At 35.7% G+C, this 24,804-nt stretch overlaps 1 protein-coding gene across 1 annotated transcript in view; it reads left to right on the forward strand.

The window, feature by feature from the left end:
* AUP1 (AUP1 lipid droplet regulating VLDL assembly factor) overlaps nt 1–21,570 on the forward strand; it is a 239,391-nt gene extending 217,821 nt beyond the window's left edge. The window contains exons 10-11 of the mRNA XM_053704416.1: nt 15,552–15,640; nt 21,350–21,570. Coding sequence (XP_053560391.1) covers nt 15,552–15,640; nt 21,350–21,407 — 147 coding nt within the window. The 3' untranslated portion in view covers nt 21,408–21,570. The remainder of the gene's footprint in view (nt 1–15,551; nt 15,641–21,349) is intronic.
* The last annotated feature ends 3,234 nt before the right edge of the window (nt 21,571–24,804 follow it).

The raw sequence follows: 24,804 nt of genomic DNA on the forward strand, positions 1-24,804 counted from the left end.
CATGTTGTTTTATCATTATCTTATTACACACATGTTTTTTTATCATTATCTTATTACACGCATGTTGTTTTATCATTATCTTTATTTAACACGCATTTTGTTTTATCATTATCTTATTACACACATGTTGTTTTATCACTATTTTATTACACACATGTTGTTTTATCATTATCTTTATTTAACACACATGTTGTTTTATCATTATCTTATTACACACATGTTGTTTTATCACTATTTTATTACACACATGTTGTTTTATCATTATCTTTATTTAACACACATGTTGTTTTATCATTATCTTATTACACACACGTTTTATCATTATCTTATTACACACATGTTGTTTTATCATTATCTTATTACACACATGTTGTTTTATCATTATCTTATTACACGCATGTTGTTTTATCATTATCTTTATTTAACACGCATGTTGTTTTATCATTATCTTATTACACACATGTTGTTTTATCACTATTTTATTACACACATGTTGTTTTATCACTATTTTATTACACACATGTTGTTTTATCATTATCTTTATTTAACACACATGTTGTTTTATCATTATCTTGTTACACACATGTTGTTTTACCATTATCTTATTACACACATGTTGTTTTATCATTATCTTTATTTAACACACATGTTGTTTTATCATTATCTTATTACACACACGTTGTTTTATCATTATCTTTATTTAACACACATGTTGTTTTATCATTATCTTATTACACACATGTTGTTTTATCATTATCTTATTACACACATGTTGTTTTATCATTATCTTTATTTAACACACATGTTGTTTTGTCATTATCTTATTACACACATGTTGTTTTATCATTGTCTTTATTTAACACACATGTTGTTTTATCATTATCTTATTACACACATGTTGTTTTATCATTATCTTATTACACACATGTTGTTTTATCATTATCTTTATTTAACGCACATGTTGTTTTATCATTATCTTATTACACACATGTTGTTTTATCACTATCTTATTACACACATGTTGTTTTATCACTATCTTATTACACACATGTTGTTTATCATCTTATTACACACATGTTGTTTTATCACTATCTTATTACACACATGTTGTTTTATCATTATCTTTATTTAACACACATGTTGTTTTATCATTATCTTATTACACACATGTTGTTTTATCATTATCTTATTACACACATGTTGTTTTATCATTATCTTATTACACATGTTGTTTTATCATTATCTTATTACACACATGTTGTTTTATCATTATTTTATTACACACGTTATTTTATCATTCTTATTACACACATGTTGTTTTATCATTATCTTATTAGTAGGGATGCACCGAAATGAAAATTCTGGACCGAAATCGATACCGAAAATTCAGGATGCCCCTAACCGAAAACCGAAACGAAACCGAAATTATTTTTTTAACTACAGTGTGTGTGTAGCTGAGAGAGCTTGTAGGCGGGAAAGCTCCAACAAAAGGGCGTGGTCACTTGTACTGTAGGGCATGATCTGCAGTGAAACTGGTGGAGCTCTACAAAGGGAGAGCATGGTTATAGCCAGACAACAATACGGGGTGGACATGTGTTTTATTTTTGGGTGTAGTTATCCGTGCGATAGACGTGGCTGCACCTGATCGTCTCTCATCGTATCTCCGCCTAGTTCCTGGTTTGGATCTCACACTGACCCTTCAGATTATATGTCCGGAGCCCCAATTGGAGTCTGCCTGTCACCTATCACCAGGATCACAGGATTTAGCTACAACCTTATGTGCAAGGTGGTTATAGAAAGTTACTGTGCTTTTTTTGTATACACTGTCTGGTGGGTGCTAATTTGTACCAACTGTGTGCGAGCTTGGGGCTTATGCATATATAGTGTGCACGCATATTTGCCTTAAGCGAATAGAATGTCTACGCATAAGAGGCTGATGTATAAGTTCTGTATATAAGGCTTATACATATTCACTGTGTGTGCTTAGGGCTGTGTCTGATAATATCAAGTATTTATAAACATGTTACTTATCCTCCTTTGAATACTGTATACAGAAATTTGGTTTCCTTCTTAAAAAAAAAGGGCACTGCTGGTTTCAAATATCATCATGTCATAGTACTTATGTGTGTGCTCTGTGTACCATGCCAGTGCTGTGCTGCTCAACTTATGCTAAGGATAGACATGTAACTCAATAGAACAGGGGAGGGCTGTACATTTTTAGCCATTTTGGAATTGCCCATTTTCGGCGGCCCAAATTTTGGCGCATCGCTAGTATTATTCTTTATTTAGTTCTGTGTAACAGAATCCGATTTAGCCATTTTTTTTTTTTTTTTTACCAATTATCAAAATAAAGTATAGTCCTAAAAAACTATTATATGCAAAACAGTAAGTCAAGTAATGAACTCAAACAGCAGCTCTAAGCTGACATCAAATTTGAAATATGCTACACAATAATTTTACCGAAAATAAAAGGTAAAAAAAACGAAAACCGAAATAACCAAAAATGCCATTTTCGGCCGAAACTTTCTGCGGCCGAAATTTCGGTGCATCTCTACTTATTAGACACATGTTGTTTTATCATTATCTTATTACACACATGTTGTTTTATCATTATCTTATTACACACATGTTGTTTTATCATTATCTTATTACACACACGTTGTTTTATCATTATCTTATTACACACATGTTGTTTTATCATTATCTTATTACACACACATTGTTTTATCATTATCTTTATTTAACACACGTTTTATCATTATCTTATTACACACATGTTGTTTTATCATTATCTTTAACACACATGTTGTTTTATCATTATCTTATTACATACATGTTGTTTTATCATTATCTTATTACGCACATGTTGTTTTATCATTAACTTATTACACACATGTTGTTTTATCACTATCTTATTACACACATGTTGTTTTATCATTATCTTTATTTAACACACATGTTGTTTTATCATTATCTTATTACACACATGTTGTTTTATCATTATCTTATTACACACATGTTGTTTTATCATTATCTTATTACACACATGTTGTTTTATCATTATCTTATTACACCCATGTTGTTTTATCACTATCTTATTACACACATGTTGTTTTATCATTATCTTTATTTAACACACATGTTGTTTTATCATTATCTTATTACACACATGTTGTTTTATCATTATCTTATTACACACACGTTGTTTTATCATTATCTTATTACACACACACGCGTTGTTTTATCATTATCTTATTACACACACGTTGTTTTATCATTATCTTATTACACATACGTTGTTTTATCATCATCTTATTACACACACATTGTTTTATCATTATCTTATTACACACACATTGTTTTATCATTATCTTATTACACACATGTTGTTTTATCATTATCTTATTACACACATGTTGTTTTATCATTATCTTATTACACACATGTTGTTTTATCATTATCTTATTACACACATGTTGTTTTATCATTATCTTATTACACACATGTTGTTTTATCATTATCTTATTACACACACATTGTTTTATCATCTTATTACACACATGTTGTTTTATCATTATCTTATTACACACATGTTGTTTTATCATTATCTTATTACACACATGTTGTTTTATCATTATCTTATTACACACACGTTGTTTTATCATTATCTTATTACACACATGTTGTTTTATCATTATCTTATTACACACACGTTGTTTTATCATTATCTTATTACACACATGTTGTTTTATCATTATCTTATTACACACGTTGTTTTATCATTATCTTATTACACACGTTGTTTTATCATTATCTTATTACACATATGTTTTTATCACTATTATAAAAACATATGTGTATTATTCTTTATTTAGTTCTGTGTAACAGAATCCGATTTAGCCATTTTTTTTTATTTTTTTTTACCAATTATCAAAATAAAGTATAGTCCTAAAAAACTATTATATGCAAAACAGTAAGTCAAGTAATGAACTCAAACAGCAGCTCTAAGCTGACATCAAATTTGAAATATGCTACACAATAATTTTACCGAAAATAAAAGGCAAAAAAACGAAACCGAAATAACCAAAAATGCCATTTTCGGCCGAAACTTTCTGCGGCCGAAATTTCGGTGCATCTCTACTTATTAGACACATGTTGTTTTATCATTATCTTATTACACACATGTTGTTTTATCATTATCTTATTACACACATGTTGTTTTATCATTATCTTATTACACACATGTTGTTTTATCATTATCTTATTACACACATGTTGTTTTATCATTATCTTATTACACACGTTGTTTTATCATTATCTTATTACACACGTTGTTTTATCATTATCTTATTACACACGTTGTTTTATCATTATCTTATTACACATATGTTTTTATCACTATCTTATTACACACACACGTTGTTTTATCATTATCTTATTACACACATGTTGTTTTATCATTATCTTATTACATACATGTTGTTTTATCATTATCTTATTACACACATGTTGTTTTATCATTATCTTATTACACACACGTTGTTTTATCATTATCTTATTACACACATGTTGTTTTATCATTATCTTATTACACACACGTTGTTTTATCATTATCTTTATTTAACACACGTTTTATCATTATCTTATTACGCACATGTTGTTTTATCATTATCTTATTACACACATGTTGTTTTATCACTATCTTATTACACACACGTTGTTTTATCACTATCTTATTACACACACGTTGTTTTATCATTATCTTTAACACACGTTTTATCATTATCTTATTACGCACATGTTGTTTTATCATTATCTTATTACACACATGTTGTTTTATCACTATCTTATTACACACATGTTGTTTTATCATTATCTTTATTTAAACACACATGTTGTTTTATCATTATCTTATTACACACATGTTGTTTTATCATTATCTTATTACACACATGTTGTTTTATCATTATCTAATTACACACATGTTGTTTTATCATTATCTTATTACACACATGTTGTTTTATCACTATCTTATTACACACATGTTGTTTTATCATTATCTTTATTTAACACCACATGTTGTTTTATCATTATCTTATTACACACATGTTGTTTTATCATTATCTTATTACACACACGTTGTTTATCATTATCTTATTACACACACACGCGTTGTTTTATCATTATCTTATTACACACACGTTGTTTTTATCATTATCTTATTACACATACGTTGTTTTATCATCATCTTATTACACACACATTGTTTTATCATTATCTTATTACACACACATTGTTTTATCATTATCTTATTACACACATGTTGTTTTATCATTATCTTATTACACACATGTTGTTTTATCATTATCTTATTACACACACATTGTTTTATCATTATCTTATTACACACATGTTGTTTTATCATTATCTTATTACACACATGTTGTTTTATCATTATCTTATTACACACATGTTGTTTTATCATTATCTTATTACACACACGTTGTTTTATCATTATCTTATTACACACATGTTGTTTTATCATTATCTTATTACACACACGTTGTTTTATCATTATCTTATTACACACATGTTGTTTTATCATTATCTTATTACACACATGTTGTTTATCATCTTATTACACACATGTTGTTTTATCACTATCTTATTACACACATGTTGTTTTATCATTATCTTTATTTAACACACATGTTGTTTTATCATTATCTTATTACACACATGTTGTTTTATCATTATCTTTATTACACACACGTTGTTTTATCATTATCTTATTACACACATGTTGTTTTATCATTATCTTATTACACACACGTTGTTTTATCATTATCTTATTACACACATGTTGTTTTATCATTATCTTATTACACACATGTTGTTTTATCATTATCTTATTACACACATGTTGTTTTATCTTTATCTTATGTAACACACACGTTGTTTTATCATTATCTTATTACACACACGTTGTTTTATCATTGTTATTACCACACGCATGTTGTTTTATCATTATCTTATTACACATACTGTTGTTTTATCATTATCTTATTACACATACGTTGTTTTATCATTATCTTATTACACACATGTTGTTTTATCATTATCTTATTACACACATGTTGTTTTATCATTATCTTATTACACACATGTTGTTTTATCATTATCTTATTACACACATGTTGTTTTATCTTTATCTTATTACACACATGTTGTTTTATCATTATCTTATTACACACATGTTGTTTTATCATTATCTTATTACACACACGTTGTTTTATCATAATGTTATTACACACACACGCGTTGTTTTATCATTATCCTATTACACATACGTTGTTTTATCATTATCTTATTACACATACGTTGTTTTATCATTATCTTATTACACACGTTGTTTTATCACTATCTTATTACACACATGTTGTTTTATCATTATCTTATTACACACATGTTGTTTTATCATTATCTTATTACACACATGTTGTTTTATCATTATCTTATTACACACATGTTTTTTTATCATTATCTTATTACACGCATGTTGTTTTATCATTATCTTTATTTAACACACGCATTTTGTTTTATCATTATCTTATTACACACATGTTGTTTTATCATTATCTTATTACACACACGTTGTTTTATCATTATCTTTATTTAACACACATGTTGTTTTATCATTATCTTATTACACACATGTTGTTTTATCACTATTTTATTACACACATGTTGTTTTATCATTATCTTTATTTAACACACATGTTGTTTTATCATTATCTTATTACACACACGTTTTATCATTATCTTATTACACACATGTTGTTTTATCATTATCTTATTACACACATGTTGTTTTATCATTATCTTATTACACGCATGTTGTTTTATCATTATCTTTATTTAACACGCATGTTGTTTTATCATTATCTTATTACACACATGTTGTTTTATCACTATTTTATTACACACATGTTGTTTTATCACTATTTTATTACACACATGTTGTTTTATCATTATCTTTATTTAACACACATGTTGTTTTATCATTATCTTGTTACACACATGTTGTTTTACCATTATCTTATTACACACATGTTGTTTTATCATTATCTTTATTTAACACACATGTTGTTTTATCATTATCTTATTACACACACGTTGTTTTATCATTATCTTTATTTAACACACATGTTGTTTTATCATTATCTTATTACACACATGTTGTTTTATCATTATCTTATTACACACATGTTGTTTTATCATTATCTTTATTTAACACACATGTTGTTTTGTCATTATCTTATTACACACATGTTGTTTTATCATTGTCTTTATTTAACACACATGTTGTTTTATCATTATCTTATTACACACATGTTGTTTTATCATTATCTTATTACACACATGTTGTTTTATCATTATCTTTATTTAACGCACATGTTGTTTTATCATTATCTTATTACACACATGTTGTTTTATCACTATCTTATTACACACATGTTGTTTTATCACTATCTTATTACACACATGTTGTTTATCATCTTATTACACACATGTTGTTTTATCACTATCTTATTACACACATGTTGTTTTATCATTATCTTTATTTAACACACATGTTGTTTTATCATTATCTTATTACACACATGTTGTTTTATCATTATCTTATTACACACATGTTGTTTTATCATTATCTTATTACACATGTTGTTTTATCATTATCTTATTACACACATGTTGTTTTATCATTATTTTATTACACACGTTATTTTATCATTCTTATTACACACATGTTGTTTTATCATTATCTTATTAGTAGGGATGCACCGAAATGAAAATTCTGGACCGAAATCGATACCGAAAATTCAGGATGCCCCTAACCGAAAACCGAAACGAAACCGAAATTATTTTTTTAACTACAGTGTGTGTGTAGCTGAGAGAGCTTGTAGGCGGGAAAGCTCCAACAAAAGGGCGTGGTCACTTGTACTGTAGGGCATGATCTGCAGTGAAACTGGTGGAGCTCTACAAAGGGAGAGCATGGTTATAGCCAGACAACAATACGGGGTGGACATGTGTTTTATTTTTGGGTGTAGTTATCCGTGCGATAGACGTGGCTGCACCTGATCGTCTCTCATCGTATCTCCGCCTAGTTCCTGGTTTGGATCTCACACTGACCCTTCAGATTATATGTCCGGAGCCCCAATTGGAGTCTGCCTGTCACCTATCACCAGGATCACAGGATTTAGCTACAACCTTATGTGCAAGGTGGTTATAGAAAGTTACTGTGCTTTTTTTGTATACACTGTCTGGTGGGTGCTAATTTGTACCAACTGTGTGCGAGCTTGGGGCTTATGCATATATAGTGTGCACGCATATTTGCCTTAAGCGAATAGAATGTCTACGCATAAGAGGCTGATGTATAAGTTCTGTATATAAGGCTTATACATATTCACTGTGTGTGCTTAGGGCTGTGTCTGATAATATCAAGTATTTATAAACATGTTACTTATCCTCCTTTGAATACTGTATACAGAAATTTGGTTTCCTTCTTAAAAAAAAAGGGCACTGCTGGTTTCAAATATCATCATGTCATAGTACTTATGTGTGTGCTCTGTGTACCATGCCAGTGCTGTGCTGCTCAACTTATGCTAAGGATAGACATGTAACTCAATAGAACAGGGGAGGGCTGTACATTTTTAGCCATTTTGGAATTGCCCATTTTCGGCGGCCCAAATTTTGGCGCATCGCTAGTATTATTCTTTATTTAGTTCTGTGTAACAGAATCCGATTTAGCCATTTTTTTTTTTTTTTTTTACCAATTATCAAAATAAAGTATAGTCCTAAAAAACTATTATATGCAAAACAGTAAGTCAAGTAATGAACTCAAACAGCAGCTCTAAGCTGACATCAAATTTGAAATATGCTACACAATAATTTTACCGAAAATAAAAGGTAAAAAAAACGAAAACCGAAATAACCAAAAATGCCATTTTCGGCCGAAACTTTCTGCGGCCGAAATTTCGGTGCATCTCTACTTATTAGACACATGTTGTTTTATCATTATCTTATTACACACATGTTGTTTTATCATTATCTTATTACACACATGTTGTTTTATCATTATCTTATTACACACACGTTGTTTTATCATTATCTTATTACACACATGTTGTTTTATCATTATCTTATTACACACACATTGTTTTATCATTATCTTTATTTAACACACGTTTTATCATTATCTTATTACACACATGTTGTTTTATCATTATCTTTAACACACATGTTGTTTTATCATTATCTTATTACATACATGTTGTTTTATCATTATCTTATTACGCACATGTTGTTTTATCATTAACTTATTACACACATGTTGTTTTATCACTATCTTATTACACACATGTTGTTTTATCATTATCTTTATTTAACACACATGTTGTTTTATCATTATCTTATTACACACATGTTGTTTTATCATTATCTTATTACACACATGTTGTTTTATCATTATCTTATTACACACATGTTGTTTTATCATTATCTTATTACACCCATGTTGTTTTATCACTATCTTATTACACACATGTTGTTTTATCATTATCTTTATTTAACACACATGTTGTTTTATCATTATCTTATTACACACATGTTGTTTTATCATTATCTTATTACACACACGTTGTTTTATCATTATCTTATTACACACACACGCGTTGTTTTATCATTATCTTATTACACACACGTTGTTTTATCATTATCTTATTACACATACGTTGTTTTATCATCATCTTATTACACACACATTGTTTTATCATTATCTTATTACACACACATTGTTTTATCATTATCTTATTACACACATGTTGTTTTATCATTATCTTATTACACACATGTTGTTTTATCATTATCTTATTACACACATGTTGTTTTATCATTATCTTATTACACACATGTTGTTTTATCATTATCTTATTACACACATGTTGTTTTATCATTATCTTATTACACACACATTGTTTTATCATCTTATTACACACATGTTGTTTTATCATTATCTTATTACACACATGTTGTTTTATCATTATCTTATTACACACATGTTGTTTTATCATTATCTTATTACACACACGTTGTTTTATCATTATCTTATTACACACATGTTGTTTTATCATTATCTTATTACACACACGTTGTTTTATCATTATCTTATTACACACATGTTGTTTTATCATTATCTTATTACACACGTTGTTTTATCATTATCTTATTACACACGTTGTTTTATCATTATCTTATTACACATATGTTTTTATCACTATTATAAAAACATATGTGTATTATTCTTTATTTAGTTCTGTGTAACAGAATCCGATTTAGCCATTTTTTTTTTTTTTTTTAACCAATTATCAAAATAAAGTATAGTCCTAAAAAACTATTATATGCAAAACAGTAAGTCAAGTAATGAACTCAAACAGCAGCTCTAAGCTGACATCAAATTTGAAATATGCTACACAATAATTTTACCGAAAATAAAAGGCAAAAAAAACGAAAACCGAAATAACCAAAAATGCCATTTTCGGCCGAAACTTTCTGCGGCCGAAATTTCGGTGCATCTCTACTTATTAGACACATGTTGTTTTATCATTATCTTATTACACACATGTTGTTTTATCATTATCTTATTACACACATGTTGTTTTATCATTATCTTATTACACACATGTTGTTTTATCATTATCTTATTACACACATGTTGTTTTATCATTATCTTATTACACACGTTGTTTTATCATTATCTTATTACACACGTTGTTTTATCATTATCTTATTACACACGTTGTTTTATCATTATCTTATTACACATATGTTTTTATCACTATCTTATTACACACACACGTTGTTTTATCATTATCTTATTACACACATGTTGTTTTATCATTATCTTATTACATACATGTTGTTTTATCATTATCTTATTACACACATGTTGTTTTATCATTATCTTATTACACACACGTTGTTTTATCATTATCTTATTACACACATGTTGTTTTATCATTATCTTATTACACACACGTTGTTTTATCATTATCTTTATTTAACACACGTTTTATCATTATCTTATTACGCACATGTTGTTTTATCATTATCTTATTACACACATGTTGTTTTATCACTATCTTATTACACACACGTTGTTTTATCACTATCTTATTACACACACGTTGTTTTATCATTATCTTTAACACACGTTTTATCATTATCTTATTACGCACATGTTGTTTTATCATTATCTTATTACACACATGTTGTTTTATCACTATCTTATTACACACATGTTGTTTTATCATTATCTTTATTTAACACACATGTTGTTTTATCATTATCTTATTACACACATGTTGTTTTATCATTATCTTATTACACACATGTTGTTTTATCATTATCTAATTACACACATGTTGTTTTATCATTATCTTATTACACACATGTTGTTTTATCACTATCTTATTACACACATGTTGTTTTATCATTATCTTTATTTAACACACATGTTGTTTTATCATTATCTTATTACACACATGTTGTTTTATCATTATCTTATTACACACACGTTGTTTTATCATTATCTTATTACACACACACGCGTTGTTTTATCATTATCTTATTACACACACGTTGTTTTTATCATTATCTTATTACACATACGTTGTTTTATCATCATCTTATTACACACACATTGTTTTATCATTATCTTATTACACACACATTGTTTTATCATTATCTTATTACACACATGTTGTTTTATCATTATCTTATTACACACATGTTGTTTTATCATTATCTTATTACACACACATTGTTTTATCATTATCTTATTACACACATGTTGTTTTATCATTATCTTATTACACACATGTTGTTTTATCATTATCTTATTACACACATGTTGTTTTATCATTATCTTATTACACACACGTTGTTTTATCATTATCTTATTACACACATGTTGTTTTATCATTATCTTATTACACACACGTTGTTTTATCATTATCTTATTACACACATGTTGTTTTATCATTATCTTATTACACACATGTTGTTTATCATCTTATTACACACATGTTGTTTTATCACTATCTTATTACACACATGTTGTTTTATCATTATCTTTATTTAACACACATGTTGTTTTATCATTATCTTATTACACACATGTTGTTTTATCATTATCTTATTACACACACGTTGTTTTATCATTATCTTATTACACACATGTTGTTTTATCATTATCTTATTACACACACGTTGTTTTATCATTATCTTATTACACACATGTTGTTTTATCATTATCTTATTACACACATGTTGTTTTATCATTATCTTATTACACACATGTTGTTTTATCTTTATCTTATTACACACACGTTGTTTTATCATTATCTTATTACACACACGTTGTTTTATCATTGTTATTACACACACGCGTTGTTTTATCATTATCTTATTACACATACGTTGTTTTATCATTATCTTATTACACATACGTTGTTTTATCATTATCTTATTACACACATGTTGTTTTATCATTATCTTATTACACACATGTTGTTTTATCATTATCTTATTACACACATGTTGTTTTATCATTATCTTATTACACACATGTTGTTTTATCTTTATCTTATTACACACACGTTGTTTTATCATTATCTTATTACACACATGTTGTTTTATCATTATCTTATTACACACACGTTGTTTTATCATAATGTTATTACACACACACGCGTTGTTTTATCATTATCCTATTACACATACGTTGTTTTATCATTATCTTATTACACATACGTTGTTTTATCATTATCTTATTACACACGTTGTTTTATCATTATCTTATTACACACATGTTGTTTTATCATTATCTTATTACACACATGTTGTTTTATCTTTATCTTATTACACACACGTTGTTTTATCATTCTTATTACACACATGTTGTTTTATCATTATCTTATTACACACACGTTGTTTTATCATTATCTTATTACACACACACGCGTTGTTTTATCATTATCTTATTACACATACGTTGTTTTATCATTATCTTATTACACACATGTTGTTTTATCATTATCTTATTACACACATGTTGTTTTATCATTATCTTATTACACACGTTGTTTTATCATTATCTTATTACACACACGTTGTTTTATCATTATGTTATTACACACACACGCGTTGTTTTATCATTATCTTATTACACACGCGTTGTTTTATCATTATCTTATTACACACATGTTGTTTTATCATTATCTTATTACACACATGTTGTTTTATCATTATCTTATTACACACGTTGTTTTATCATTATCTTATTACACACACGTTGTTTTATCATTATGTTATTACACACACACGCGTTGTTTTATCATTATGTTATTACACACACACGCGTTGTTTTATCATTATCTTATTACACACACGTTGTTTTATCATTATCTTATTACACACGTTGTTTTATCATTATCTTATTGTTGGATTTTTGTGATTCATTCCCTTTGAACCATCAAATATTTTGTATTTTTTCTATATATTTCTTAATATTGATCAATAGGGTCTCTTTGACCACTTGTTCATTATTAGCCCACATCAAGGGACTCTGTTGGAACCCAATGTAATTCTTTAGCCTATTTGGCGCTCCTATCGTCTCAATCTGCTTGTACACACGATACACAGGGAATCTAATGCTTATACACACGATACACAGGGAATCTAATGCTTGTACACACCATACACAGGGAATCTAATGCTTGTACACACCATACACAGGGAATCTAATGCTTGTACACACCATACACAGGGAATCTAATGCTTGTACACACCATACACAGGGAATCTAATGCTTGTACACACGATACACAGGGAATCTAATGCTTGTACACACGATACACAGGGTATCTAATGCTTGTACACACGATACACAGGGAATCTAATGCTTATACACACGATACACAGGGAATCTAATGCTTATACACACGATACACAGGGAATCTAATGCTTGTACACACGATACACAGGGAATCTAATGCTTGTACACACGATACACAGGGAATCTAATGCTTGTACACACGATACACAGGGAATCTAATGCTTGTACACATGATACACAGGGAATCTAATGCTTGTACACACGATACACAGGGTATCTAATGCTTGTACACACGATACACAGGGAATCTAATGCTTATACACACGATACACAGGGAATCTAATGCTTGTACACACGATACACAGGGAATCTAATGCTTGTACACACGATACACAGGGAATCTAATGCTTGTACACACGATACACAGGGAATCTAATGCTTGTACACACGATACACAGGGAATCTAATGCTTGTACACACGATACACAGGGAATCTAATGCTTGTACACACGATACACAGGGAATCTAATGCTTGTACACACGATACACAGGGAATCTAATGCTTGTACACACGATACACAGGGAATCTAATGCTTGTACACACGATACACAGGGAATCTAATGCTTGTACACGCGATACACAGGGAATCTAATGCTTATACACACGATACACAGGGAATCTAATGCTTATACACACGATACACAGGGAATCTAATGCTTATACACACGATACACAGGGAATCTAATGCTTGTACACACGATACACAGGGAATCTAATGCTTGTACACACGATACACAGGAAATCTAATGCTTGTACACACCATACACAGGGAATCTAATGCTTGTACACACCATACACAGGGAATCTAATGCTTGTACACACCATACACAGGGAATCAAATGCTTGTACACACCATACACAGGGAATCTAATGCTTGTACACACCATACACAGGGAATCTAATGCTTGTACACACCATACACAGGGAATCTAATGCTTGTACACACCATACACAGGGAATCTAATGCTTGTACACACCATACACAGGGAATCTAATGCTTGTACACACCATACACAGGGAATCTAATGCTTGTACACACCATACACAGGGAATCTAATGCTTGTACACACCATACACAGGGAATCTAATGCTTGTACACACGATGCACAGGGAATCTAATGCTTGTACACACGATGCACAGGGAATCTAATGCTTGTACACACGATACACATGGAATCTAATGCTTGTACACACGATACACATGGAATCTAATGCTTGTACACACGATACACAGGGAATCTAATGCTTGTACACACGATACACAGGGAATATAATGCTTGTACACACGATACACAGGGAATATAATGCTTGTACACAGGGAAACTAATGCTTGTACACACGATACACAGGGAATCTAATGCTTGTACACACGATACACAGGGAATCTAATGCTTGTACACACGATTCACATGGAATCTAATGCTTGTACACACGATACACATGGAATCTAATGCTTGTACACACGATACACAGGGAATCTAATTCTTGTACACAAGATACACGGTGAACCTAATGTATCTTCCCTTTCCACAGACTGTACGCAGAGGATTTGGACGTAGGCCTGAGGACAGACACCTATCGCTGCAGGAACGCAAGACAGCACTTTATGAGTACGCAAGGAGGTGAGGGCAGAGGCTGTGTGACCTGTGTGTGTGGCCTCCCACGTCAGCAGACAGCTTGCGTGTACTGTTACTATACCCACATGTCTGTGCTCTCCCCGCGCAGACGGCCTGTGTATATACCCTCCCCAATGCTCACAGACGGCCTGTGTATATACCCTCCCCAATGCTCACAGACGGCCTGTGTATATACCCTCCCCAATGCTCACAGACAGCCTGTGTATATACCCTCCCCAATGCTCACAGACAGCCTGTGTATATACCCTCCCCAATGCTCACAGACGGCCTGTGTATATACCCTCCCCAATGCTCACAGACGGCCTGTGTATATACCCTCCCCTCACTCACAGACGGCCTGTGTATATACCCTCCCCAATGCTCACAGACGGCCTGTGTATATACCCTCCCCAATGCTCAGACGGCCTGTGTATATACCCTCCCCTCACTCACAGACGGCCTGTGTATATACCCTCCCCAATGCTCACAGACGGCCTGTGTATATACCCTCCCCAATGCTCACAGACGGCCTTTGTATATACCCTCCCCAATGCTCACAGACGGCCTGTGTATATAACCTCCCCTCACTCACAGACGGCCTGTGTATATACCCTCCCCAATGCTCACAGACGGCCTGTGTATATAACCTCCCCTCACTCACAGACGGCCTGTGTATATACCCTCCCCAATGCTCAGACGGCCTGTGTATATACCCTCACTCACAGACGGCCTGTGTATATACCCTCCCCAATGCTCACAGATGGCCTGTGTATATACCCTCCCCTCACTCACAGACGGCCTGTGTATATACCCTCACTCACAGATGGCCTGTGTATATACCCTCCCCAATGCTCACAGACGGCCTGTGTATATACCCTCCCCAATGCTCACAGACGGCCTGTGTATATACCCTCCCCAATGCTCACAGACGGCCTGTGTATATACCCTCGCCTCACTCACAGACGGCCTGTGTATATACCCTCCCCAATGCTCACAGACGGCCTGTGTATATACCCTCCCCTCACTCACAGACGGCCTGTGTATATACCCTCCCCAATGCTCACAGATGGCCTGTGTATATACCCTCCCCTCACTCACAGACGGCCTGTGTATATACCCTCACTCACAGACGGCCTGTGTATATACCCTCACTCACAGACGGCCTGTGTATATACCCTCCCCAATGCTCAGACGGCCTGTGTATATACCCTCACTCACAGACGGCCTGTGTATATACCCTCCCCAATGCTCAGACGGCCTGTGTATATACCCTCACTCACAGACGGCCTGTGTATATACCCTCCCCAATGCTCACAGACGGCCTGTGTATATACCCTCCCCTCACTCACAGACGGCCTGTGTATATACCCTCCCCTCACTCACAGACGGCCTGTGTATATACCCTCACTCACAGACGGCCTGTGTATATACCCTCCCCAATGCTCACAGATGGCCTGTGTATATACCCTCCCCTCACTCACAGACGGCCTGTGTATATACCCTCCCCAATGCTCACAGACGGCCTGTGTATATACCCTCCCCAATGCTCACAGATGGCCTGTGTATATACCCTCCCCTCACTCACAGACGGCCTGTGTATATACCCTCCCCAATGCTCACAGACAGCCTGTGTATATACCCTCCCCAATGCTCACAGACAGCCTGTGTATATACCCTCCCCAATGCTCACAGACGGCCTGTGTATATACCCTCCCCAATGCTCACAGACAGCCTGTGTATGTACCCTCCCCAATGCTCACAGACGGCCTGTGTATATACCCTCCCCAATGCTCACAGACGGCCTTTGTATATACCCTCCCCTCACTCACAGACGGCCTGTGTATATACCCTCCCCAATGCTCACAGACGGCCTGTGTATATACCCTCCCCTCACTCACAGACGGCCTGTGTATATACCCTCACTCACAGACGGCCTGTGTATGTACCCTCCCCAATGCTCAGACGTCCTGTGTATATACCCTCCCCAATGCTCACAGACGGCCTGTGTATATACCCTCCCCTCACTCACAGACGGCCTGTGTATATACCCTCCCCAATGCTCACAGACGGCCTGTGTATATACCCTCCCCAATGCTCACAGACGGCCTGTGTATATACCCTCCCCTCACTCACAGACGGCCTGTGTATATACCCTCCCCAATGCTCACAGACGGCCTGTGTATATACCCTCCCCAATGCTCACGGACAGCCTGTGTATATACCCTCACTCACAGACAGCCTGTGTATATACCCTCCCCAATGCTCACAGACGCCCTGTGTATATACCCTCCCCAATGCTCACGGACAGCCTGTGTATATACCCTCACTCACAGACGGCCTGTGTATATACCCTCCCCAATGCTCACAGACGCCCTGTGTATATACCCTCCCTGCTCTTGCAGACGGCCTGTGTATATTTATCTAGGCAAAAGAAAAAACGACGGCACTACTGGTGCTGTGTCCCTAATTTGACTCCTATCTCTCCTAGGATCAGAGAGAGAGAAAGATTAATTGGAATAAATGAGTATATACTATGGGACTTAGGTGCTGTACATTAGAAGAAACATACCAAGAATAATCAATTGCCGTGGCAATTGAGAGAATGTACATAGATAGCACTCAACAGCACTTAGAGGAAATTTACAAAAGTTACCATAGGAATGATAACCCTAAGAAATGGCGGATTAAAACTTAACATTTATTAGAAATATTTAAAACGGGGGGTATATAGATTTAAAATCACAGTCAGTGTGAATGGGTGAATGGCGGCTAATGGCCTCCAAATCATAAGGTATTCAAATTGTGTGAAAGCTGAGTGCATTGTTAGGGTACATCACTAACCTGCTAATAATAAAGAGGTCAGTTATTATTGTCTACATCACTAACCTGCTAATAATAAAGAGGTCAGTTATTATTGTCTACATCACTAACCTGCTAATAATAAAGAGGTCAGTTATTATTGTCTACATCACTAACCTGCTAATAATAAAGAGGTCAGTTATTATTGTCTACATCACTAACCTGCTAATAATAAAGAGGTCAGTTATTATTGTCTACATCACTAACCTGCTAATAATAAAGAGGTCAGTTATTATTGTCTACATCACTAACCTGCTAATAATAAAGAGGTCAGTTATTATTGTCTACATCACTAACCTGCTAATAATAAAGAGGTCAGTTATTATTGTCTACATCACTAACCTGCTAATAATAAAGAGGTCAGTTATTATTGTCTACATCACTAACCTGCTAATAATAAAGAGGTCAGTTATTATTGTCTACATCACTAACCTGCTAATAATAAAGAGGTCAGTTATTATTGTCTGACTTCTATCATTGGGAATCTTATGATGCCCTAAAGGGTGCTTGGGAAATAAATGTGAGGTGTACTCTATCAATGTAATGCCCCAACTATTACGTTGGCTGATAATACCTGATATGAAATCAGTTTAGAACAATAGCCCCCTAGTGGATACCTGTAAAGAGTCCTAAGGTTCCACTAGAATACACTGGTAATATAGCTAGAGCTGCCAAAATATGTTCCAATGTGGTTGTAAGATATCTTGTATGTACTATAGGTATAATACTTATTTTGTATACTCATTGAGAATTAGTATCAGTTATTCTTATAGTATAAGCAATATTCCGGCATGCTCTCAGCCAGATTGTTACTGGTTACAAGATAGGCCTCAGGGTAAATCTAAGGGGTATATCGTAAGTATAATAAGCCTCAGGTAATAGTCCGATAGTGCTTGGTGCAAGTTAATACACTAGATTCAACTCGTATAACTTTATTTAAATTAAGCTAGTAAGTATCCGACTGGAGTACTTAGATAGATTTAGGAGTAACATTCGTTTATAATCACCACTTTCAGTTGCATTAATATATGTGTCTGGTTTGTATCATAAATTCAGGTGCCTGTGTATATACCCTCCCTGCTCTTGCAGACGGCCTGTGTATATACCCTCCCCACGCTCACAGACGGCCTGTGTATATACCCTCCCCGCGCTCACAGACTGCCTGTGTATATACCCTCCCCAATGCTCACAGACAGCCTGTGTATGTACCCTCCCCAATGCTCACAGACAGCCTGTGTATATACCCTCCCCAATGCTCATTGACAGCCTGTGTATATACCCTCCCCAATGCTCACAGACAGCCTGTGTATATACCCTCCCCAATGCTCACAGACGGCCTGTGTATATACCCTCCCCTCACTCACAGACGGCCTGTGTATATACCCTCCCCAATGCTCACAGACGGCCTGTGTATATACCCTCCCCAATGCTCACAGACGGCCTGTGTATATACCCTCCCCTCACTCACAGACGGCCTGTGTATATACCCTCCCCAATGCTCACAGACAGCCTGTGTATATACCCTCCCCAATGCTCACAGACGGCCTGTGTATATACCCTCCCCAATGCTCACAGACAGCCTGTGTATATACCCTCCCCAATGCTCACAGACAGCCTGTGTATATACCCTCCCCAATGCTCACAGACAGCCTGTGTATATACCCTCCCCAATGCTCACAGACGGCCTGTGTATGTACCCTCCACAATGCTCACAGACTGCCTGTGTATATACCCTCCCCAATGCTCACAGACGGCGTGTGTATGTACCCTCCCTGCTTGTGCAGACGGCCTGTGTATATACCCTCCCCTCACTCACAGACGGCCTGTGTATATACCCTCCCCAATGCTCACAGACGGCCTGTGTATATACCCTCCCCAATGCTCACAGACAGCCTGTGTATATACCCTCCCCAATGCTCACAGACAGCCTGTGTATATACCCTCCCCAATGCTCACAGACAGCCTGTGTATATACCCTCCCCAATGCTCACAGACAGCCTGTGTATATACCCTCCCCAATGCTCACAGACAGCCTGTGTATATACCCTCCCCAATGCTCACAGACAGCCTGTGTATGTACCCTCCCCAATGCTCACAGACGGCCTGTGTATATACCCTCCCCAATGCTCACAGACTGCCTGTGTATATACCCTCCCCAATGCTCACAGACGGCGTGTGTATGTACCCTCCCTGCTCTTGCAGACGGCCTGTGTATATACCCTCCCCAATGCTCACAGACAGCCTGTGTATATACCCTCCCCAATGCTCACAGACAGCCTGTGTATATACCCTCCCCAATGCTCACAGACAGCCTGTGTATATACCCTCCCCAATGCTCACAGACAGCCTGTGTATATACCCTCCCCAATGCTCACAGACAGCCTGTGTATATACCCTCCCCAATGCTCACAGACAGCCTGTGTATATACCCTCCCCAATGCTCACAGACAGCCTGTGTATATACCCTCCCCAATGCTCACAGACAGCCTGTGTATATACCCTCCCCAATGCTCACAGACAGCCTGTGTATATACCCTCCCCAATGCTCACAGACAGCCTGTGTATGTACCCTCCCCAATGCTCACAGACGGCCTGTGTATATACCCTCCCCAATGCTCACAGACTGCCTGTGTATATACCCTCCCCAATGCTCACAGACGGCGTGTGTATGTACCCTCCCTGCTCTTGCAGACGGCCTGTGTATATACCCTCCCTGCTCTTGCAGACGGCCTGTGTATATACCCTCCCCTCACTCCAAATAGTTGTAACTGTAGCTCATCTTTGTATAATTTATATTGTGACACCTGTCTGTCCTTATTCTCTCTCTCTTAATGTCATCTCTTTTTCTCTCCACAGCCGATACCTTGAAAAATTTGGATCCCGCACCCAAGAGAACAGTGGAGTGAAGGGCTAAGATTGGACAACAAGACCAAGGGAAATAAATCATTTTTTGCTGCGCATGGGAACTAATAGCCGGCTGCTAAGATAGAACTTGTCTGGGGGTGGGGCACCGCAAGAGGCTGATATGGAACTTGTGTACTGTGAGGGCATCAAGAATAAAAAGTGGATTTGTAAGATGTTGCAGCAAGACATGGAAATGAAATGGGACGATACACTGTGGGTGGGTGCCGGCTTTACTAGAGGTAAACAAACTAAACAGAACTTATGGCAAAGAAGAGGGGGTCTGATCTGAAGCACAGGAGGGTTCATAGGAAATTACTACCAGCAAAGGCGTTGTATGGTGTATTGCAGATATCATATGGCTCTTATGTGCTCTATATATATACTACTGGTCACTGCCCAGCTCTCATGTGCTGTGTATATATACTAATGGTCACTGCCCAGCTCTCATGTGCTGTGTATATATACTACTGGTCACTGCCCTACTCTCATGTGCTGTGTATATACACTACTGGTCACTGCCCAGCTCTCATGTGCTGTGTATATATACTACTGGTCACTGCCCTACTCTCATGTGCTGTGTATATATACTACTGGTCACTGCCCTGCTCTCATGTGCTTTGTATATATACTACTGGTCACTGCCCAGCTCTCATGTGCTGTGTATATATACTACTGGTCACTGCCCAGCTCTCATGTGCTGTGTATAAATACTACTGGTGACTGCCCAGCTCTCATGTGCTGTGTATATATACTACTGGTCACTGCCCAGCTCTCATGTGCTCTGTATATATACTACATCTCACTGTACAGCTCTCATGTGCTGTGTATATATACTACTGGTCACTGCCCAGCTCTTATGTGCTGTGTATATATACTACTGGTCACTGCCCAGCTCTCATGTGCTGTGTATATATACTACTGGTCACTGCCCAGCTCTCATGTGCTCTGTATATATACTACGTCTCACTGCCCAGCTCTCATGTGCTGTGTATATATACTACATCTCACTGTATAGCTCTCATGTGCTGTGTATATATACTACGTCTCACGGTGCAGCTCTCATGTGCTGTGTATATATACTACATCTCACTGTACAGCTCTCATGTGCTGTGTATATATACTACATCTCACTGTACAGCTCTCATGTGCTGTGTATATATACTACGTCTCACTGTACAGCTCTCATGTGCTGTGTATATATACTACGTCTCACGGTGCAGCTCTCATGTGCTGTGTATATATACTACGTCTCACTGTACAGCTCTCATGTGCTGTGTATATATACTACGTCTCACTGTACAGCTCTCGTGCTGTGTATATATACTACGTCTCACTGTGCAGCTCTCATGTGCTGTGTATATATACTACGTCTCACTGTGCAGCTCTCATGTGCTGTGTATATATACTACGTCTCACTGTACAGCTCTCATGTGATCTGTATATATACTACGTCTCACTGTACAGCTCTCATGTGCTCTGTATATATACTACTGGTCACTGCCCAGCTCTCATGTGCTCTGTATATATACTACGTCTCACTGTATAGCTCTCATGTGCTGTGTATATATACTACTGGTCACTGCCCAGCTCTCATGTGCTGTGTATATATACTATTGGTCACTGCCCAGCTCTCATGTGCTGTGTATATATACTACGTCTCACTGTGCAGCTCTCATGTGCTCTGTATATATACTATGTCTCACTGTATAGCTAACATGTGCTGTGTATATATACTACTGGTCACTGCCCAGCTCTCATGTGCATTGTATATATACTACTGGTCACTGCCCAGCTCTCATGTGCTGCGTATATATACTATTGGTCACTGCCCAGCTCTCATGTGCTCTGTATATATACTATTGGTCACTGCCTAGCTCTCATGTGCTCTGTATATATATTACTGGTCACTGCCCAGCTCTCATGTGCTCTGTATATATACTACATCTCACTGTACAGCTCTCATGTGCTGTGTATATATACTACTGGTCACTGCCCAGCTCTCATGTGCTCTGTATATATACTACATCTCACTGTACAGCTCTCATGTGCTGTGTATATATACTACTGGTCACTGCCCAGCTCTCATGTGCTGTGTGACGTGCAGTAATAGGAGGCAGGGGAGGCAGTGCCTCCCCTGTCCAATCAGAAAAAAAGAATTTTTTAATTATGATTAAAAAAAAAACAAAAAACTTTTTTTTATTAATATTTTTGTACCATGCCCCCCCCCCCCGCGCGCGTGCGCCACCAGATGTTATCCCATCCATTCCCATCGCCAGATTTGCCGCCCATCCATGTTGCACAATTAAGAGGCAGTAAGCCCTTCCGCTGCCTTTCTTGATTGCGCAACAATAGATGCTGACTACTGTTCTTGGCCAGCGCCACCCAGTAGTGTCTCACCGGGGCCCATATCACTCTCCAATAGAGGCGGTTCTCAAAACCGCCTCTATGAGATGGAGATACTCACAGCCAATCAGCCATCAGGGAGGCGTGTCGGCCGGGCTTGTTTGTGACGTCGGACTAACTGGCGTCATTTGCTGCTGGCGGGAATAGTGAAGGAGGGAGAAGCATCAAGACAGTGCCTGCGGCTGTCGAGTGAGTGTGATTCAGCCCAAATGACTGCTGCCCTGCCTGAAAGTCCACTGTCTAAGACACTTGAGTGGCGCTCTAGTACGGTACCAACAGATAACATAATTTATGTAAGAACTTACCTGATAAATTCATTTCTTTCATATTAGCAAGAGTCCATGAGCTAGTGACGTATGGGATATACATTCCTACCAGGAGGGGCAAAGTTTCCCAAACCTCAAAATGCCTATAAATACACCCCTCACCACACCCACAATTCAGTTTAACGAATAGCCAAGAAGTGGGGTGATAAAAAAGTGCGAAAGCATATAAAATAAGGAATTGGAATAATTGTGCTTTATACAAAATCATAACCACCACAAAAAAAGGGCGGGCCTCATGGACTCTTGCTAATATGAAAAAAATGAATTTATCAGGTAAGTTCTTACATTAATTATGTTTTCTTTCATGAAATTAGCAAGAGTCCATGAGCTAGTGACGTATGAGATAATGATTACCCAAGATGTGGATCTTTCCACACAAGAGTCACTAGAGAGGGAGGGATAAAATAAAGACAGCCAATTCCTGCTGAAAATAATCCACACCCAAAATAAAGTTTAATGAAAAACATAAGCAGAAGATTCAAACTGAAACCGCTGCCTGAAGTACTTTTCTACCAAAAACTGCTTCAGAAGAAGAAAATACATCAAAATGGTAGAATTTGGTAAAAGTATGCAAAGAGGACCAAGTTGCCGCTTTGCAAATCTGATCAACCGAAGCTTCATTCCTAAACGCCCAGGAAGTAGAAACTGACCTAGTAGAATGAGCTGTAATCCTCTGAG

Source organism: Bombina bombina, chromosome 2 (assembly GCF_027579735.1).
Source record: "Bombina bombina isolate aBomBom1 chromosome 2, aBomBom1.pri, whole genome shotgun sequence".
Classification (NCBI taxonomy): domain Eukaryota; kingdom Metazoa; phylum Chordata; class Amphibia; order Anura; family Bombinatoridae; genus Bombina; species Bombina bombina.